Source organism: Camarhynchus parvulus, chromosome 18 (assembly GCF_901933205.1).
Source record: "Camarhynchus parvulus chromosome 18, STF_HiC, whole genome shotgun sequence".
Classification (NCBI taxonomy): Eukaryota; Metazoa; Chordata; class Aves; order Passeriformes; family Thraupidae; genus Camarhynchus; species Camarhynchus parvulus.
The window spans coordinates 11,703,208-11,721,904 of NC_044588.1; the positions used below are offsets into that span (position 1 = coordinate 11,703,208).

The following is an 18,697-nucleotide window of genomic DNA, read 5'->3' on the forward strand; positions in this document are numbered from 1 at the left end:
AAAATGAATCTGCCCTCCCTGTTTCCTAGATGAAATAAGTAAAAGTACCTTAGTCCTGGAGTGCGGATGCTCCTGGGGTGAGGGTAATTCCTGTGCTGTCCTTCAGACCCCTCTGTGGCCTCACGGCCCTGAAATCTCTTGAAGAATCTTGAAAGAGTTCATGCAGTCATATTTCCAGGTCTGCCCATCCAAGCCCGGGTGGTAGCAGAGAAATAAGGCTTATGAAAGAGCAAGAATTGTTTTTTATTTATCTGCAAAGAACTCTGGTAACAGTGCACACACTGGCCTGTGCATTTATCTTCTGGTGCTTTGATGTGGGAGTGCTGGGGAAGCCCTGGTGTGGTGAGCAAGATGTTGGCCTGGCTTTTAATGGTTGTCCATGCACAGCGTGCTAACACTGCTTTGCCAGTGATTAAAGATCTTGATTTTCCTTTGGAGGTCTATGGATGGGAAGTTGATAAAGTTAAATCAGTTATAGTAGCCAGGATAAGGCTTCCCCTTGACATCCAATTTTTGATGTCTTTGGTTGACTTGTTGGCTCAGGCTTTTGTAGTCTACCCTCCTGACCTGAAATGACCTTCCAGACAGCCTATAACATAAGGATGCATGGCTGAGGATGTGCTGTGGTTTCAAGTAGAAATTAATTTGCATGAATTGGATGGTCCATGTTCATGCAGGTCAGGCTGTCCATGGTGTTTCCTTCTGGCTTTATAATCTCCTATCTAATCTGTTCATGCTGAATGAGAGGCAGATGATCACCATTGTGTTCCTAGACCAAAACTTGGGCCTCAAGTGATTTCTTCAGCTTTACAGTGGTGCACGGACACAGGGCTTTGCCCAGCAAGCAGCAAGAATCTCTCCCTCTGCTCTATAACATCTGACATAAGCATTCTATATTATTTTTAAAAAACCAAAGAAAGATACCCCACAAAAATTTCCCTAATATACCTTAGAATATTCAGGCAAGCACCTGATGAGTATTTGGAGGCACTGAGTGGGTTATCATTTCTTTGGGCAAGTGTTTTATTTATCATGTTTGTTCTCTTGGATAACTGTCAGACCCAGTTACAGTGCAGAGAAAGAAGACCGAGCACTGTAAGCTCACAGGGCTGGCACAGCCCTCATCTGGCTGCCAGAGCTCTTTCCCCTGCCCAGCAGGGTCTTGTCTGGGGACATTATTTTATTTCAGCTTTACTGAGCATTTGAAGATAATTTTTTTGTGAAAAGCTGCCCCAAGTCCTTCACGTGGAAGTTTTGGGGCGTTGTTGTTTTAATGGTTCTGTATTTTCCCGCTCTGTACATTTTCCCTCCAGAGCAAAAGGGACCGTATGAAGGCCTGGGTACGGGCACGGCTCCCCACCTGCTGCAAAGAGAGGGACTCCTGGTCCATCTACATCTTCGCCCCTCACTCCAGGTAAGGCAGGGCACTCGGGCAGTGCTGGTGTGGTAGGGCGGATGGTAACAATGCATTCCCTCATTACAATGGCTCATCTGCCTGTTTATCCCAGACGGGTCTCTGTATGTCAGTCCACAAAACTCCTAGCCCTTCCTCTGCCCCAGCAGACATCAGGGTTGAATAGCAAACAGTTGCTGGCTGCAGAGTGTCCAGTCAAGACCCATAGCCCAGGGCATGCCTGCAGCTTCATCAGGTTCCTCATTTCCTTTGGCAATGATGCCAGTGCTCTGCGAGTTTTTCACTTGGTGGAGTGTGATGAGTTTGGAGCAAGGGGGAGAGGTGCAGCATTTGGCAGAAAAATCTGAATTTGCACCACCACACACTTACAGCACAGCAAAGGACTCCCTGATCTTCTCAGCCTGCCTCTCAGCTGAACTTCTCTGTCCTTCCCCTTCCCTTTCTCTCAGAGAACACCCTCTCCTTGCTTGAAGGCCCCCAGCTCTGCCCTTCCTAAAGCCTGGCCATGGGGATCCAGCTGAGCTCTGTGCTGTTCAACACGTTCCTCCAGACATGCACCCATGTACCCAAGGGGTTCCCGTGCTGGAGCTGAGGGCCCTGGACAGCGTTCAGGTTCATTCATACAAAGATTAGAGAGATTTTCAGAAACAGACTTTGGGAAATGTAATACGGTATTATAAATCCTGGGTCAGTGTACAGCCATCTGTCACAATAAATAGCTTCTGCCCCTTGGTTTTGCGTGTGCTCAAGCCTTATGGGCTCGCTGGGAGTATTTTTTCCTTTATTTAAGCTAACCTTGAGCACCAGGAAGCAGGTAGAGGGGCAGATCCAAACCTGGCTGTGTGTCTGAGTCATGGAAGCAGCTGCCCCGTTCCAAGTAACCAAAGCCCTCTGTGAGCATTCCCAGGGCTTGAAATTTGTGGCTCAGTTCTGTAGATCAGATCCCTCTCTGTTCATAACCCAATCTGCCCTCAGTGTGTGGCTCTGCCAGGGAGGGGATTGGGAGATTGGAGCTCATCTGCTTTGCAAGCAGAGTGCTCAATTCCCCTGCTATGCGTTGAGCTGCTGTGTGTCTCCTCAGCCAGTTGAGCATTAATAGCTAGTCTGTGTCTACTCTTTTTTTTTCCCTCTCTCAACAGATTCCGTCTGATGTGCAATAAAATCATCACTCACAAGATGTTCGATCACGTCGTCTTGGTGATCATTTTCCTGAACTGCATTACCATTGCAATGGAACGACCCAAAATTGAGCCTCACAGCGCTGTGAGTTTCTAAGGTTTTTCTGTGCTCCTCGTGGAGCAAACACGTGTGGCTTAGACCCCACTGCTGTGCACTTGGTCTTTTTTTCTTTCTCTTTTTAAAATGGGAATGTGCCAACACCCCCTGAGTATCCTTTGAATTAGGTGCAGCAGCTCTCCTGGGCCCTATCCAGTCTCCTTTTAAAGCACAAGTGCACAGATCGTGGCCTGCAATATATCCAATATCTCATTTCTGGAAGCACGATCAAGGTTTTAACACATGACATAGCATGACATCTGTCTCAGTTTCCTTCCCTGAGAAACCTTCAAACACTTTTCCTCTCTCAACACAATGTTCACTTCTTCCATCTGTTCCCCACAGGCACGTATGTGTGGTGCAAATGGAATGGGGGAAACTGTTCATTTCATACTCTTCTCTCCCCTTTGTGTATCAGCTTTGTTGTGACACCAGAAAAACTGAATTGATGCAGGCATTGCAATGCCAGTTCTTGGAACCTCTTTGTTCTAATACGCTATATAAGGATTCCTCAAACTAGACCCTCACAGCACCAGCATCCAGCAATCAGAGGGGCAGAATCATTCTATTGCTCTTTTATTTTACCATAGATTGGGGTTGAGATGCGCTGGGCTCTTGCTGATTTATCACTCAAGACTGCTCATATCACAATCATATAGAATCCTGTTTTGTTTATGTAGGCGTGTCAGGCTGTTCATTTTTGTGGATTTTCAATGTAAGGCCTTAAAACTGGAGTCTAGGCTGCTCTCTGCCTATTTTAAGCATTCCCTAGTAGTCCTTCTTACTGTAACAGTTTGCCCAGCAATCCGTTCCCTAAATCCATTTTTTTTTTTCAGTTCCCTTGCAGTCGTGCACCAAATCGCAGCTGCAAGAAGAGAGCAGGGCTCCCCGCCAGCTGATGTAGCAGGAGATCACCCTGCTTATCCCCAAATGGGGCACCCTGAGAACCTCTCTTAAAATACTAAATGCTTCCTTTGAGCCCCTTGCTATGTCCTCTGAGAGTTACCACTGCCCAAGACTGGCTCCAAAAGGAGCTGCAGGTACACAGAAAAGGGAAATGGGGTGACGTGTGTTAGTTGGAGGAGTCCACAGCAAAGAGCTGTAGCACACAAACCTAATTCATATAGGAGAGGAGGAGCTGTGGTGTCCCCTGGCATTGGGAGAGAGCTAAGACAAAAGGAGACAAGGCCTGGTGTGAGGTTCATCACCATTAGGTTATAACAAGGGAGCTGGACCATGGCCTGGGAGCTGCAGAGGAGAAGGGGAATGCTGAGCAGTGGGGCAGGGGATTGAGGAGAAGTGCATGGGCCCTGCCTGGGCAGATGGAGCTGTCATCTGGAAACCAAGAGAGTTAGTTTAGGTTGAATTGTTTAAAATAATTGTTCTTTGCTTCCCTGAGCTATGGATTTTCTAACTGCTTCGAATGAGTTCTCTGTTCCTGTCCCGGTTTCAGCTGGCTTATCAGAACAGGGGCTGCTGTTGCAAGACAGCATGTGGTCCCCACTGCAGAGTGCATGACATGGACCAGGGAGATTATCCTTCAAAATAGCCACATGCTTGCCAGGGAGGAATGCAATGTCCTCAGTCTCACCTCCATGATATTGCTGTTTTGTCTCCAGCTGCACAAGCAGGTCTCTATCATCTCCCTCCTGCCCAGTGCCTGCCCCTTACAGCAGCCTTTTGTGTGGCAGTCAACTAACAATGGAGATGTTTTGTATCACAGCTCATGCAATCACAGTACAGGTCTAGGACCTAATTAATTATGGACCATGTATAGAAACAAGCTACTCTGTGGTTCCTGAGTCACTTCCAGTAAATCATGATCTGGCAAGCAAGCGAGTTGCCAAGGTGTTTTGTCTTGTTTAAATTGCATCTCATTTTGAGTGAGAGATCTGCATTTCTTATGGGACTGCTCTGTAGGGAGAGGCAGAAATAAATCCAAAACTGTTAAAAGCAGGACTGGGGCCAATTGTATGTGCTCATACATATCTGTACATGCATCATCATTCCTCCAGCATCTGCCTTCTGCTGTCCATTTCTCAGTGCAGGGAATCAGAAGCTGTCTAGGGGTTAGGGTAAAGTGCAATTTATTTAATAATCATCATTAAAAATAAAGGTTTCTGGTAACTATGGATAGGGAACCAGTCCATGGGCTCATCTGTAATCACTAGCTGCTCTTACTGAGTGGTGGCGCTGAGGAGGGCACAGTCTAGTGGATAGTGCAGGGACTGGGAAATGAGGCTGTTTGGCTTCATGCCAGGTCTAGACTGTGGTTTTGGGCAACAGAATCGACCTTTTGGGGGCAAGTCTCAGCTGGCATAAAACCCCAGAGCTTTGCTGGCTTTGCAGGAGCTGTAATAACTCATGCCAGCTACAGTTCAGTATCCCACGAGTCCTGCTGTCTCACAGCTCTGTCACTAATATTGACTTAATTTCTGGGAGAATTGGAATCTCAGTGATATTTACACAATGCAGTGATTTCTGCAGGTGAGAGGCAGGTAGAGATTTGTCAAGCACGTTTCAAGGAGGGAACATCTCCCTGTTTCCGCTACGAGGGGGAGGATAATTTGGGAGAAATTAGGGAGGATTTGGAGGCAAATGGGAAGGCTTGGGGGGGAAGGTGCTGGCCGTTGTCTCTGTCCATGGTGCTGACACAGAGCCGGGTACTGGCGGCCCTGAACCATGCAGTGTTATTGTCTAGATATTTGGATTTTCTCCTCTTTGCAAGCAAACGGTTCAAGGCTTGTTTCAGCACAGAATTGGAAGAACAGTTTTCAACCACCCAAATATGCACGGGGGGATGCATAGCTGCAGAGAGCAGGCTATAAAACACTGTCTCTCATTTTCTTTTTCATAGGAACGGATTTTCCTAACACTCTCCAACTACATCTTTACAGTCATCTTCCTGACTGAGATGACAGTTAAGGTAAATGCAGGTGGAGGATAAGTGTGCCTGTATTATATTAGTTGTTTTTAATTATCGTGGACTCACAAAACCCTTAGGTCCACCAGCTGCAAGTGTGGTGTATATCTTCCTCTTCTGAATCATACTCAGAATGTCCACCATATGCCTTATTCCAAGCACATTTTACATCAGAACAATTGCACTGAAGTTGCTCTTGATTTACACCATTATAGGAGCAATGAGATCCTTGAATTCAGCAATCCTGTCCTATTCAGCAAAGCTCTTGAGCACATGCTTAACTTCAGCCATGCATGTAAGTCCCATTGTCTTCAACAACCAGTTGTCCTCAACCACCTAAGCTGCTGTGTGCTTTCCTGAGGACGGAGAGACTTAAGCACATTGAAACACTTTGCTGGATTTGAGGCAGAAGGCTCAGAAACCCATGGCTGCAAATCTCTCTTGAGTAATTCCTAATCATCTCACTGAACAATTGCGCTTTCTTTGAAAAGTTTTTCTAATTTCTTTATTTGCAAAGCTTGTACATGATTGCTTGGGGCAGCCGCTCTGTACCTTCTCTCCTGCAGTGTATAGGAATAAAATATGATAGAATTTTTTTTATGCCAGAGCTAAAAATGTTAGGAATAGTTTTGTGCAGGTAGGTTTATCTGCATTAAAAGTACATTAGCTGTAAGGGACAACCTGGGATGTTTCTGCAGCGGTATTTTCATAATTCTTTCAATAGAACACTTTGCTGGTTTTTCTAATTAGGCTTCTGTACTGGGAAGCAAATAGACTCACAGACTGGTGTCTGTAAATAATGCATTCTCAGCAGGTTGCTAACTGCAACAAACACGTTGGATGCTACAGTCATAATTTGTTGCAACTTGGTGTCTGGGCAGGTGGTGGCACTAGGCTTGTGTTTTGGGGAGAAAGCCTACTTGAAGAGCAGCTGGAATGTGCTGGATGGGGTGCTGGTGCTCATCTCCGTCATCGACATCCTGGTCTCGATGGTGTCAGACAGCGGCACGAAAATCCTGGGGATGCTGCGGGTTCTGAGGCTACTGAGGACACTGCGGCCCTTGAGGTAAGTAGAGGCAGGGGAAGATCTAAGGATGTGTGTGCCAAAGGTAGGGCTTAACATTCATGCATGGGAAGGGGCAGATGAGACATGTGCACAGTGTCTGTAACCGGTGTCATCCCAGCCTCCTGCAGCTCTGCAGACAATGGCAGTCTGCAGGTCCTGCTGAACTGCGAGAGCTCTGGGCCCTTGCTGGGTTTTGGGACCAGCCCCAAATGCAATAGGAAACTGATCAATGCCTCTTTTGCTCATTAAAACACACATCCCCTGCTATTTGTGTTCTCATTTGCTCTGTGTAAAGTGCAGCTTAATAGCTTCTTCTCCCCCTTTCCTTCAGGCAGTCAATGGCTTTCATAACAAAGAAGGAAATTAGTAGCAGGTGGTAGATCATTTTTAAGGAAGCAGAGACTCAACTGTTGCTTAACCTAGAATGCAAAGAAGCTTTTTTCCCCAGCTCCCCATTAATTTTAGAGAGACATTTACTTCGAAAATGACCCAGACAAGATGAAAACAATTGTTCTACTAACTTGGCCCCCAACTCTGCCAGCAGGAAGTAGCCTGTGCTCCAGGGACAGGCTCCACTCTGATAAGAATCTGCCCAAGGACCAACCTCTTATAAATGGGCATCTGTTTGTGACCTGTACCCCAAGGCATGAGGGTTTCTCTTCATGCTAAATGCAGTTCCTCTTTAATACCATTGTTGCTGCTCCTGTTATGCAGCAGCTAATAAACCTTCCTGCTCAAAGCATCTTTGTGTGCCTGTCATATCTTACTGCTGCTTCCTCCATAAAAAGGTTCACTTTGAATCAGGATTTTTCTCTTTCAGAACAGAAAAATAGGACTCTGCTTCTGATAGAAGATGTTGTTTTACTACCCCTGTGTGAATAATAAGTCTAAATAACAATGGCCATGCCTATACATATCTTTCAAATATTCTCAACAGCTACAAAGGACATTCTGTTCAATTGGTCTGTGTATGTGTGTTGTACCTGGTGAGTTTTAGGACATGAGCTGCTTTTAATCATTTTTATTTGGACAGCTGGCACCATTGGGGTAGTTCAGCTCCCTCACCATGTGAGTAGACTGTATTCCTATGTGACTCCAATTCAGGCTCTTCTCTCTTTGTGTGTCCCCTGGTATCTCATGACAGCTGCAGTTTCTGGGGTAGTTTCTGCCCAGTTGCTGGTTGGGTTGATTTGCTCTGTTCCTTTGTTTCCGCTGGTTTTTGACCCATATTAAGAAACCTATAAAATAATCTAGATGGCTCAGGGTAAAAGAAGGATTGATTTCTCTTCTCTGAACTGTAGAATGCAACTTTCTCTTCTGATGTTCCATAGTTAAATCAGATTTAAAGAGAGACGTTTGTGTTGTGCTGATCTCTGCTGGAGTCACCTGTCTGACCTGGTCAAAGCACTGTATTCTTCTTTATAGATCTGTAGGGCTGCCTGGCCAGGACTTGGGTCTTTTTTTACTGGAGCCTTCCTCTGTAGTCACCTATGTGCATGAATAATCTGCAGTTATGGGGAATAATCCACTCAGTAACTGAAGGAAGACTTGCCATCTGAAGCATGGGTGGGATTGGGGTCTTCCATTGCTATTGCATCCTATTGGTATTTGATTTGTTTTCTCAAGAGATTAAGTACATGTTTTCAGCCAACATGCTGCTTTCTACTACAAAGGAAACAAAAAAAGACAGCAACAAGCCCATTCCCTAAATATGTTCAGGATCAGTTCTGTTCTCCCATTATTAGATTTGTAGGAAAAGAAAAAGCAGCCATCAAACTGAGGGCTTTTCAGTAAGTCATAAATCTCTGCCTGTGGAAGCCCATCTGCCTCTGTGCCACACATCTGGGCTGCCTGAGCAGCCTCTGCCCACAGCTGCGCATGCTGCCTTTGCCGCAGGCTCAGCGTATGGCTCAAGGATCACATCCTCACTGCACAGCCTGGGATCTGTAGCTGCATCAACGCGGGGTGACAGCTGGGACAGGTGACCTGAGGTCTTTGCACACTGTGGCGTCAGTTACCATGTCTGGGTGAAGTGTCTCATGGAGGCTGTGCCAGTTTTTCTTCAGGAAGGCATAAGGCAGAGACCAAAGCAACTTTCCACTCACACCACAGAGGAGCAAACCTGGCTCCTTCTGTCCTCCCTTTCCGGGGACACTCCAGGACAGGACTGCAGGAGGACACCCTCAGTTAGAAGCCAAGCCACAGCTGTGTGTGTCACACTCAGCTCAAGGGCAGAGACAACTCTCGTGCTCTGTGTTGGCTTTCCCACTGGATGGCCTGGAAGGGGGATCCTTTCAAAAGATCTTCCCCATGCTGTCTTTTATTTTCTCCTGTGGAAACCACCCCATTGATTTATGCAGTACACAAAACCCTGCACAGTTCTGCCCTCTGCCCAGACATTTAAAAACCTGTATGCCAATTGCGGGGTTTTGATTGCATGATTGATTATCAGCCTCCATATTGAATCCATGAAGATTCAAGCCCAACTTTATGACCAGAATTCCAAAAATAAATTCACAAAGGAATGACATTTAAAGATGTTTCCATTACCCTCTGATGTTTCAGCCAGTAAAGGGATTGCTTATACAGTAACATTCCTTCCTAATGCATTCAATCTGCTATTGTTGGGATCAAGTGTTATAGCTTAAGATACGAGAGAAATCAAAATTGAAAATGTATTCAGATTTTATGTGGGTGGACTTCTGGGCTGTTTTACTCTCTACAGAGCCCAGGCTTTGACTTCTAAAGCACACAGATAAATTACTCACTTTTATACTATCATGGTCTAGTAGTCATTTCATTACTCTCTTCTATCTATCATATTATCACCTTTGCTAATTTTCTTTTAATCTGTGGAAGAAGGTCTTCATTAATGTTGATCTGCTGCCTCATCTAAGTACTGCTACTTCTTCTGACAGTTCTCATTGGGAAGCTTTAATGTTGGTAAGGATCCAGCTGGGATGAAGCTGGCAGTGGGTGTGGAGCATCTCACACCAGGGATTCAACAGCATTGGGAATCCTCAGACCAGAAGAACCAGGGGGAATTAGAGGGATTAACATTTCTTCACACCAAAATAAAGAAGAAAGAATCTCTCATTTCAATTTCTCTGTTTGTCATATGCCTAATACAGACTGGAATTGTGCTGAATGGAACCTTATCAGGTCTCCTTTTCCTGCACGACTGCAGGGCTCCAAATCGGCTGCATCTTTCAGCCATAAATTGCAGAGGTATGGGTCAGATAAGATTTTACAAGCCTGATAGCAGCAGGACCTTGGCAATACTGATGAGGTGTGGGAATGCTGTATGTTGACATATTGTAGGTGGTACTAATAATCTGGAAAAGCTGAGAATTTCATTGACACTCCTTAGAGAAATGTCAGACTCTTAGGAGAATATCAGGAATCTTCACACAGACTTGCCTCAGTGTTGGATCAGGCCCCTAGTCTGAGGCAGCTCCAAGGTCTGAAGGTTTCCATTAGCAAGAACTATTATTTTTCAAAATCTTTTCAAAGTCTTTCCTCCCTGTAGTGCTGAAAACAGCACTGGCATGGAGCTAAACTGGTGGCAGCTTTTACTCCAATGCATTCTAATTTGAGGAATTCCCTGGTTGATCAAAACACATAAAGCAGCTAAACTCTGCTGGTTTTCAGCCCTTTATTCCTCTACATGCCCATGACTTTGCAAATTCAGACAAGTAACCTCCTATTTTCCCTCTCAGCTGGATATGAAATAGTACCTCACAGGGGAAATCACTTTATTATTTCTAGAACAGCATTTCTTAATAACCGTTGGAGAAAATTATCAACTTTAATCTCTGGAGACTAAATGCCTTCCTTGTTCTCCAAAATTTAAGGATGCTTCAGTAGTTCAGACGATAGACCTTCAGTTTAGAAGACTTGACTTTGGTTCCATCCTGCGTGACAGTGGACAGAAGTCCATGATCCCTAAAGTCAGGATCCCTAAAGGCACCGAAAGACCTAATTTACACTGAAATAATTGGAATTTAGTTGCCTTCCTACCTCTGAGAATGTGGCTTCCCTCCTCCTGTGCCTCAGTTTCCCACCTGTAGTTTGGCAGGTGTTGTATTTCACCCAGAACTGTGCAAAGAATGTGAGGCATGTGAAGGTCTTTAGTCCATCTGAGGAGCTGAAAGCCTCAGCCTGTCCAGCCCAAGGCTTGCTTTGTGCACTCAGACATGGCCTGTTAGGCTGCATTACCTCACTCATCGAATTGGGCACACTGAGCTGCTCTTCAGCCTCTGTTTGCTAGGCTGGGCTCAGCTCTCAGCCCCATGGCAGCAACAGCAAAGTCTCCAGGCTGGGCTAATCCCTGTGGGCAGCTTTGGCAGCCTACATTGACCAGTCCCCACACTGCTCATGAGGTGTGCAGCCTTCTGCTCCTTCAGCCATCTCATTCTCCAGCTCCTTCCCTAAAATACCCAGATCTGAATGTCAGGAAACCTGAGGCATCTGAAATAGGGAGCCACAGCACCCACCTGGCAGAGATGCTCAGTGTGAGGAATAGCAGCATCTGCTCTTTGTGTTTCACTGGTAAGAGAGCAGATAAAAATACCACCATCTGCTTCTTTTTGAAAGTGATAACTGATGAGTTACCCTTGACATTTTGAGTAAATATTTAACCAGAAAAAAAAAAAAGGAAATAAGCTTTAGCTTTTCAGGATGTTATTTAAACCCAACAGTTTTGGTAAGAGCTGGTGGCTGTGCATTGAGCACTGCAGATCATTCAACTTGCAGGCCCTAGGGCAGGAGAGGAATGGTGCAGGTTGGCTGTGGTCCCAGATGAGGCCGCACATGATCAGTGTGAATGTGTCAATGGGGATCTCTGCTGTGAGCACCATGCCTGGGAGAGGGAGTGGAGGAGAACTTGGACCCTATCCAGGCAGCAAAACTCCAACAGTGCTTCAGGTGGTGGAGCCAGATTTGGGGAGAAACGGGAGAGGTGGTGAGAGGACTCCCATGGCAAAAGAGAGACCCAGGCAGAAACTAGAACATGGGGAAGTTTGGGACACATTTGAGAGCCAAGTGTTCAAAGGAGTCACCAGCAGCACCCAGAAACACACAGTCACTTCCCTCCTCTGACTTTCACAGCATTTAACTGCTTCTGAGTCATGTAAGCAGTTTCTATGGCATCAGTACAAACTGATTTACAGAGCTAGTGAAATAGCTAGTGAAATGCTTAATTCCAGTTGGCATCAAGAGGAGGGAGGCATGTAACCTCTTCAAATGCCTTTCTTGGTTCCCATCTTCAGGTTGGTGAGGCTGCATATCTTGTTCATCTTTCCTAGCATGCTGAGATGGCTTCTCTAAATCACACAAGACTTGTCATTTCTTTGCAATATTAACCTTGAGAGTATAGTACAGTTTCTACTTTTTTTTTGCTTTTTTTTTCTTCAGTCATGAAGTCCACATTATGCTTCTTCAACTTTGGGATATGATCTAACCTTCTGTTATGAAATTCTGTGTGATACCAGACAGAGAGGAGCAACAGAAATTAGGTTAGATGCTTCCAGTCCTGCCAGTGGAGTTTCACCTGGAGGACAGCACTGTTTTAGAGCTGAGGCTGTACAATGGTTATAAAGCAGAAATTGTGATGGTCTGAGGGATAGCTCAGGTCCCTGTACACAGCAGCACTATAAGGACACAACAGATTATTTTTTAAGATGAGAGTGCTGAAAACACTGACACAGGATGCCCAGAGAGGTGATTGATGCCCCATCCCTGGAAATATCAGGGGCTCTGAGCAACCCGATCTAGTAGTAGGAAGTGTCCCTGCTCATTGCAGGGGGTTGGATTAGATGACCTTTAAAGGTCCCTTCCAACCCAGACTGTAATTGCTACAGATGTGCAGGCAGATGTGTAAGAGCGGCAGCTCCATTTCATGGACTGAGACAGGGAAATCAGGTGTCTTGCCTAAATCTGTATAGGAAAGGACAGTGGAAGGCCCTCTCTTTGTAGTCCTAGACAGGCTGCAGGCATGAACTGTGTCTGTGGATGGCCCAAGCAAAACAGCTGAATTTTTTGGCCTGACTCTTCGTATGTTTTCTCCTCCTCCTCTTTATTTATGCAAAGCTGACCCTTTGCTCCAAGACCTCCGTAACTTTACAGGTCAATCTTCTAGAAGTGCTTTTTCCATCATGATTTTTGAGTTACTTGTCATTGTAAAAAATTTTCTAATGCTATGTTCTTCATATCTTCTATCTTGATAGGAGGCAAAACTGAGCAGGAACAGGACTAACAGCTTTTGTAATTACTTGCCCCTACAGAGTCATTAGTCGAGCCCAAGGACTGAAGCTGGTTGTGGAGACTCTCATGTCATCATTGAAACCCATTGGGAACATTGTGGTTATCTGCTGTGCCTTTTTCATAATCTTTGGGATCTTGGGAGTTCAGGTGAGTCTTCCATAAGCCTCAACACTTATCCTGAAAGCATAACAAGCCTCAAATTGCCCCAAGTCAGGGTATCTGTACGCATGGCACAGTGTAAGGCTTTCTGAACTCGAACTGATGTCAGGATGGATGGGGTCTCTGTGCTCACTGCAGGGAGTTGGACTAGGTGACCTGTAAAGGTCCCTTTCAATCCAACCCATTCCATGATTCTATGATCTCTCCTCCACCTTTTTTCTGGTTACAAACTGATAGGGAAATAGAAACTCAAAGCTGAAATCATTGGCTTGTAAACTCCAGAGAGACCTTGAACTAGAGATACATTCAGATTCTGACAGTTTGTGTAACTGAAAGCTTGCAGAAACAAAGATTTCTGAGTCTGTTTCCTGCCGGATTTGCTGGCAATATTCTCAGTCCCAGGAGTGCAGGAACCCAGGGGGACAGCAGCAGTTTCCAATGCAATTGGTTTCTCATTACCTGGGAAGAAGAGATTGCTTCATATAAATATATTCTGACATAACGCTTACTTCTTTCTGAAGTTTATCTGATCTGTCACAGCTGTCTTTTGGAAAGAAACTCTATTTGGCTTTGTTTTGGAAAGGTATCTTATATAATATTTTACTCTAACATACTGCTTAGATAATAAATACAGCATTGAAAATAAACAGGGAAGAAAATCATGCCATCCATAACCACCTCAGCAGCTAGATTGGTTTAGCATTACAGCATAACAATATCCATCTATTATATTGAACAGATTCATAAAACTAAGCATATCCCATAAAACAATCTAACACTCATGAGAAAATTTATGCCAGAAAACAAAACTTGCAGTATGCTCTTTGAATTTCATCCCTGCTAATTGTGATGCTTTCCCTGGACACTTGCAGCTTTATATTAAATTGTCATGACTATTGATGTGATTCAGAGGTAAATACAAGCAAGACTGATCCTGTATTCAGGATGCAAAATTCTCAGTTAATATTTATGTCTAATTAGATGTAAGATGAGGCCAGAGCTATTTTCTATAAAAAGATGATCTCTCAAACTTACAGTTAGTTTTTCCATTTAAATATAAGCTGGGGATCAAACTAGAGGTTTTTAATCTATTAAAATCCAGACATCAAAGTTTCTAACGGTGTGTCCTCTTAGCAAAACTGTTTTGATTGTAGAGCTGCCCATGTGTGAATAGTCATTAATAAGATAGAAGAAATAGGTGGATAAAGCAAGTCCAGTAAGAAACACTGGGTCTTTTCCTTTCAGAAGTGCCCAACTGTGAAGTACTGACAGGGATCAATGTTTTTACAAATTGAGCTTTGTGTTTCCAAACCCTATCAGGAGCACTGTTACCTCTCCCACCTGAGTGCCATTACAGTCCAGCTCCTGGAGAAGTTATATTTACAGACAATATACTAGAACCAGTTATTTACCTTCCTGCTTAATTAAAATTTTTCTCTGTGAGGAGTATATCTCCCCAGTCTGCCTTACCACTGATAGTGTTTCTCCATGGAAAGATCAGGGAAGACTTCTTGCATCCAAAAATTCTATGATTTCGCTGAGCAGTGATTAATTTTGCATGCCTAGAGACCATTTTCCTGCTGTTGATTTCTGGAGGAAACCCATGGAGTAGTGTGTGAATTTATCTTGTTCACTATTATTTCTAGACTGTTATTTGTCTGGAACAACAGATCAAACCCCATCCGTGTCTCTTCTCAGTATACCCAAGTGGTGTTTTAAGGAGCCAGGAGAGCAGGTTGCCATTTCCCCCCACTTTCCAACAGTAATGTCAATAATTTCTGTCAGCAAATAAAAGTAGATTTGTTGGCTGTCTCCTGAGATATGATACCATCCGTCCTGCTTGCATCAATCACCCTGTCTGAAGCAGTAATCAACCCCTGCCACTTTCTGTTCCATGCGTGGGAAGCACCAGGTCTAGAATTAAGCACATGGAGGCTCCTGTTCCTCATGCAGGTATAAATAAGGAGCTGACTATCCAGGAATTGCATCCCCCCAGGCATAAACCAAAGGAAAAAAGCTCAGTATCAGGTACCCAGTACCATCTGGGCTTAGCTCCTTAAGCTGTGCACAGGGAATAATTTCAGTCACTCTGCAGACTGCAGAGCTTAATGACAGCTGGGGCACAGCACCCAGAATCAGAGAGCAGAGCAGGACTGACAGCAGTCTCGATTCAACACGAACATCACCCCCAGGGGCTCATCTCCCCTTGGAAGTGTCCCCTTGTGACCTCCATGAGCAGAGATTAGTCCATCACTGGGTCTCTTTGCTGCCACCTTTTCTCTGCTGACAGTGGGCCCCTGTTAGACTTCATTTGTTGTTAACTGGACTGAGAGTCACCAGAGTTGCTCCACATGTGATAAGAAGCCATTAGCTGGTCTGGGCTATTGGCTGGGGCTACACTTGAGCTAACAAGTGTAGGAGCAAAGGCCTTTAGGTGAGTCTCAGATCACTGAACCCGACAGCTTAATGCATGAGGTGGGTGTCCTAAATGATGTGAAATCATGCATTTTCTCATTATGTGTGTCTTACAAAGGCTGCTCAGTCTTAATAACCTGCAGGAATCAGGTCAGTTCCCTCGACAGCTCTGATTGGCGTGCGCTGTGCAAGAACCCTGGAGAAATGCTCATCACCTGCATAGAAATACTGTGGACTGAACCCTGACACTTCCTCTCTTTGCTTGTTTTGCAGCTTTTCAAAGGCAAGTTTTTTGTGTGCCAGGGGGAGGACACCAGAAACATCACAAATAAATCGGATTGTACAGAAGCAAGCTACAAATGGGTCCGGCACAAGTATAATTTTGATAATCTCGGCCAGGTATTAATAGAACGGTAATCTGCTTCTTTGCTCCTTTACCTCCTTGACTTAAAACCTGTGGCTTATTATCCCGTGGGATTTTCTTACAGGGCCCTGCCTGCCACAGTAAATATTCAGTTCACATACACAGCATTCTGTCTCTGTAAATCCCAAAGGTAGTGTTTCCAAGCAGGCATACACTTCTTTTTGGAACAGAACAAGCGCATGTGGCTTCATGAAGCACTTAATTGCTTCACTGCTACATAACAAACCAAATATATCTTGCAGAAGGGCTTGTCTAATAGAGCTGGACATTTTCAGCCATCTCTGCAACGCAGCCTTTTTTTAGCAGTGTGGTAAGAACTAATTAGCTGGGAGCAGTAGAGACCCGGAGGGTGGAAATGAAGCCACTTTTGTCTTCAGCACTGTGGTTTCCGAATTACTGTTCATTGCTGAACCAGGCATTGGCATTGATAGGTTTTGCTGCCAAGAGAAATCTTGGTCATCAAAGTATCCCATTATCAGGCAGGAAAGGGCAAGGTGGAGTAAGATGTTACAAGTAAAAGAGGTTTAGTGCAACTGTGTCTAACTGTTTTTCCATGCATTTCTAGGCCCTGATGTCTCTCTTTGTCCTGGCCTCCAAGGACGGGTGGGTGGATATCATGTACGATGGCTTGGATGCTGTGGGAGTCGACCAGCAGGTACAGGCTGCAGCAGAGCTGTAACAAATGACTTGTCAAAGGTCACATATTTTAGCTCTTGTTTTGCAAAGTACTGTGGGCTTCTACAGTCAAATGGGGTTATGAAATTAGGATCCAGGGTGGTATTTAATCCAAGTTGTGAGATGTGATGAATTAGTAAAATGTCTGGATTTGTACTTAACATTTTCCCTACAGATTTTGCATCATGGTGTAACTTGTGTTAGGTGAAGTGCACCTATCAAAGGATGGTTTGACTTTTTAAACAGTTTGGTCATTTCAGGAGAAAAGAAGTGCTTTGTGTATGTAGAGGTTCGCAATGAGGAGCTTACAGTAGCTGCAAAGGATGCTGCTGTCCTTTTTGCAGAAGAGAGGTGGTGCTTCTGTCCTCAACACACATTTTAGGAGCATTCAGTTACAAATGTCTCAGCAAGCTCTAATTTTCAGGAAGAGCAGAGCAGCCTGCCTGAAAGGGCTGTGAGTTCTGTGGTTGGCACAGCTGTATCAATTTGTTCCCATTCTTCTTTTTGTGATTCAGTTGAAATTTGCCTTCCTCCACTTTGCAGCCAGTCATGAACTACAATCCCTGGATGCTCCTCTACTTCATTTCCTTCTTGCTGATTGTGGCCTTCTTCGTCCTCAACATGTTTGTGGGGGTGGTGGTGGAGAATTTCCACAAGTGTCGGCAGCACCAGGAGGAGGAAGAAGCCAAGAGGCGGGAGGAAAAAAGGCTCCGCCGGCTGGAGAAAAAGAGAAGGAGTAAGGAGAAACAGATGGCTGGTCGGTAGTCTTTCCACATCTTTCTGAGTCCTGCTTGACCTTCCACATAAACCCCTCCTCCCTCCCCTCCCTGTCTCGTGTCTGGTGATAATTCTTCTCCCAAAAGCATGTCCAGCTATAAAATTTGCATGAAGGAAATAGTGTCATTTTAGGCTGAACAAGGAGCCAAGGAAGCCTTTTTAATGGCTGCATGATTTGCAATGACCTTTCCATTGGGGGTTATTTAAATTAAAAAATAATAATAATCAGGCTTGGAGCTTCTTGGATAGCAGAGCTCAGTGTTACACAAATAGTGACAACTGCAAAGATCAGTAGTGCTGGATGGCATCATAAATCTCAGTCATGAGCACTGTTGCTGATAACTGGATTCACTATTTGGTTTATTACAGTCTTGTATTGCCAGAGTGATGTTACCTGTCCCATTTATCAAGCAGGTTTATTTATTGGCACAGTAGCACCACTGCTATTCAAGAATGTAATAAAATAATAGAACCATCTCATTCTAGTAATGCTTTAAAACTCCATAGAGAAACATATCAATGCATTTGCTTGAGAAATACAGATTAGAAGAAAAAAAACAACCAGACAAGGAGAGTAACTAACTACACAAAATAGTGCTGGTGCAAATTGAACCCAACTCCCAACTAGATGTGCAAGTGTGTAGCCCTGCCTAGAGGAGGCTCTACAGGTGAAACGAGGAAAGACCCCACTCTGCCAAAAGTCTCCAAACTGACATTTGTCTCTTAGTCTCTTTTCATTTTAATGTAGTTGAATAATTCCTAAATAAGTTAGCCAGAGGCCACAGGTTGGAGGTGCTCTTCTTGCATGCTTTCTCTTCTGACTGAACTTTCTCCATTGCCCTTCCTGTCCACGGCCTTGCACATTCTCTCCCTGGTCAGTCCACCTCCTGCTCTCTCCCTGTCCTCTTTCACTTCTCTATCTTTGACAGACTTCAGGACTGTTTAAGAGGCTATCTGATTAGGTGCTTTTTCCCAAAGCTGGTGATAGTGTCTGTTTTTTTGTTGTTTTTTTTTTTTTAATAGCCTAAGAGGTGTTTAATAGTTGTTGCAGGCTTAATCACGGAACCACATTGCCACAGTGCTGCCTCAGCCTCTCTCAGTTCAGCATTTCCCCAACCATTTCCTTTGGTCACATCTTTTAGTCCCATGAGCTTCACACGTTACAAAACGTGTTACAAAACAGGATATGTCACACCAGCCCCTGGCCATCAAACTTAGGTTTATGCCAAGAGCCTGCTTCCCTCACTGGCCAGTGTAAAGTAGGAGGCTTCCCTCAAGAGCACTGGAGGACCCATTAGACTGTTC

At 44.6% G+C, this 18,697-nt stretch overlaps 1 protein-coding gene across 6 annotated transcripts in view; it reads left to right on the forward strand.

Annotated features, from left to right (window-relative positions):
• Positions 1-18,697, forward strand: part of CACNA1G (calcium voltage-gated channel subunit alpha1 G) — a 147,118-nt gene that overhangs the window by 95,390 nt on the left and 33,031 nt on the right. For 5 of the 6 annotated variants that reach the window (XM_030962183.1, XM_030962177.1, XM_030962180.1 and 2 more), the window contains exons 18-25: positions 1,314-1,414; positions 2,554-2,677; positions 5,547-5,615; positions 6,494-6,678; positions 12,963-13,089; positions 15,790-15,915; positions 16,506-16,595; positions 17,159-17,372. In XM_030962183.1, the coding sequence (XP_030818043.1) occupies positions 1,314-1,414; positions 2,554-2,677; positions 5,547-5,615; positions 6,494-6,678; positions 12,963-13,089; positions 15,790-15,915; positions 16,506-16,595; positions 17,159-17,372 (1,036 nt within the window). The remainder of the gene's footprint in view (positions 1-1,313; positions 1,415-2,553; positions 2,678-5,546; positions 5,616-6,493; positions 6,679-12,962; positions 13,090-15,789; positions 15,916-16,505; positions 16,596-17,158; positions 17,373-18,697) is intronic. The other variant, XM_030962178.1, reaches the window with a different exon arrangement.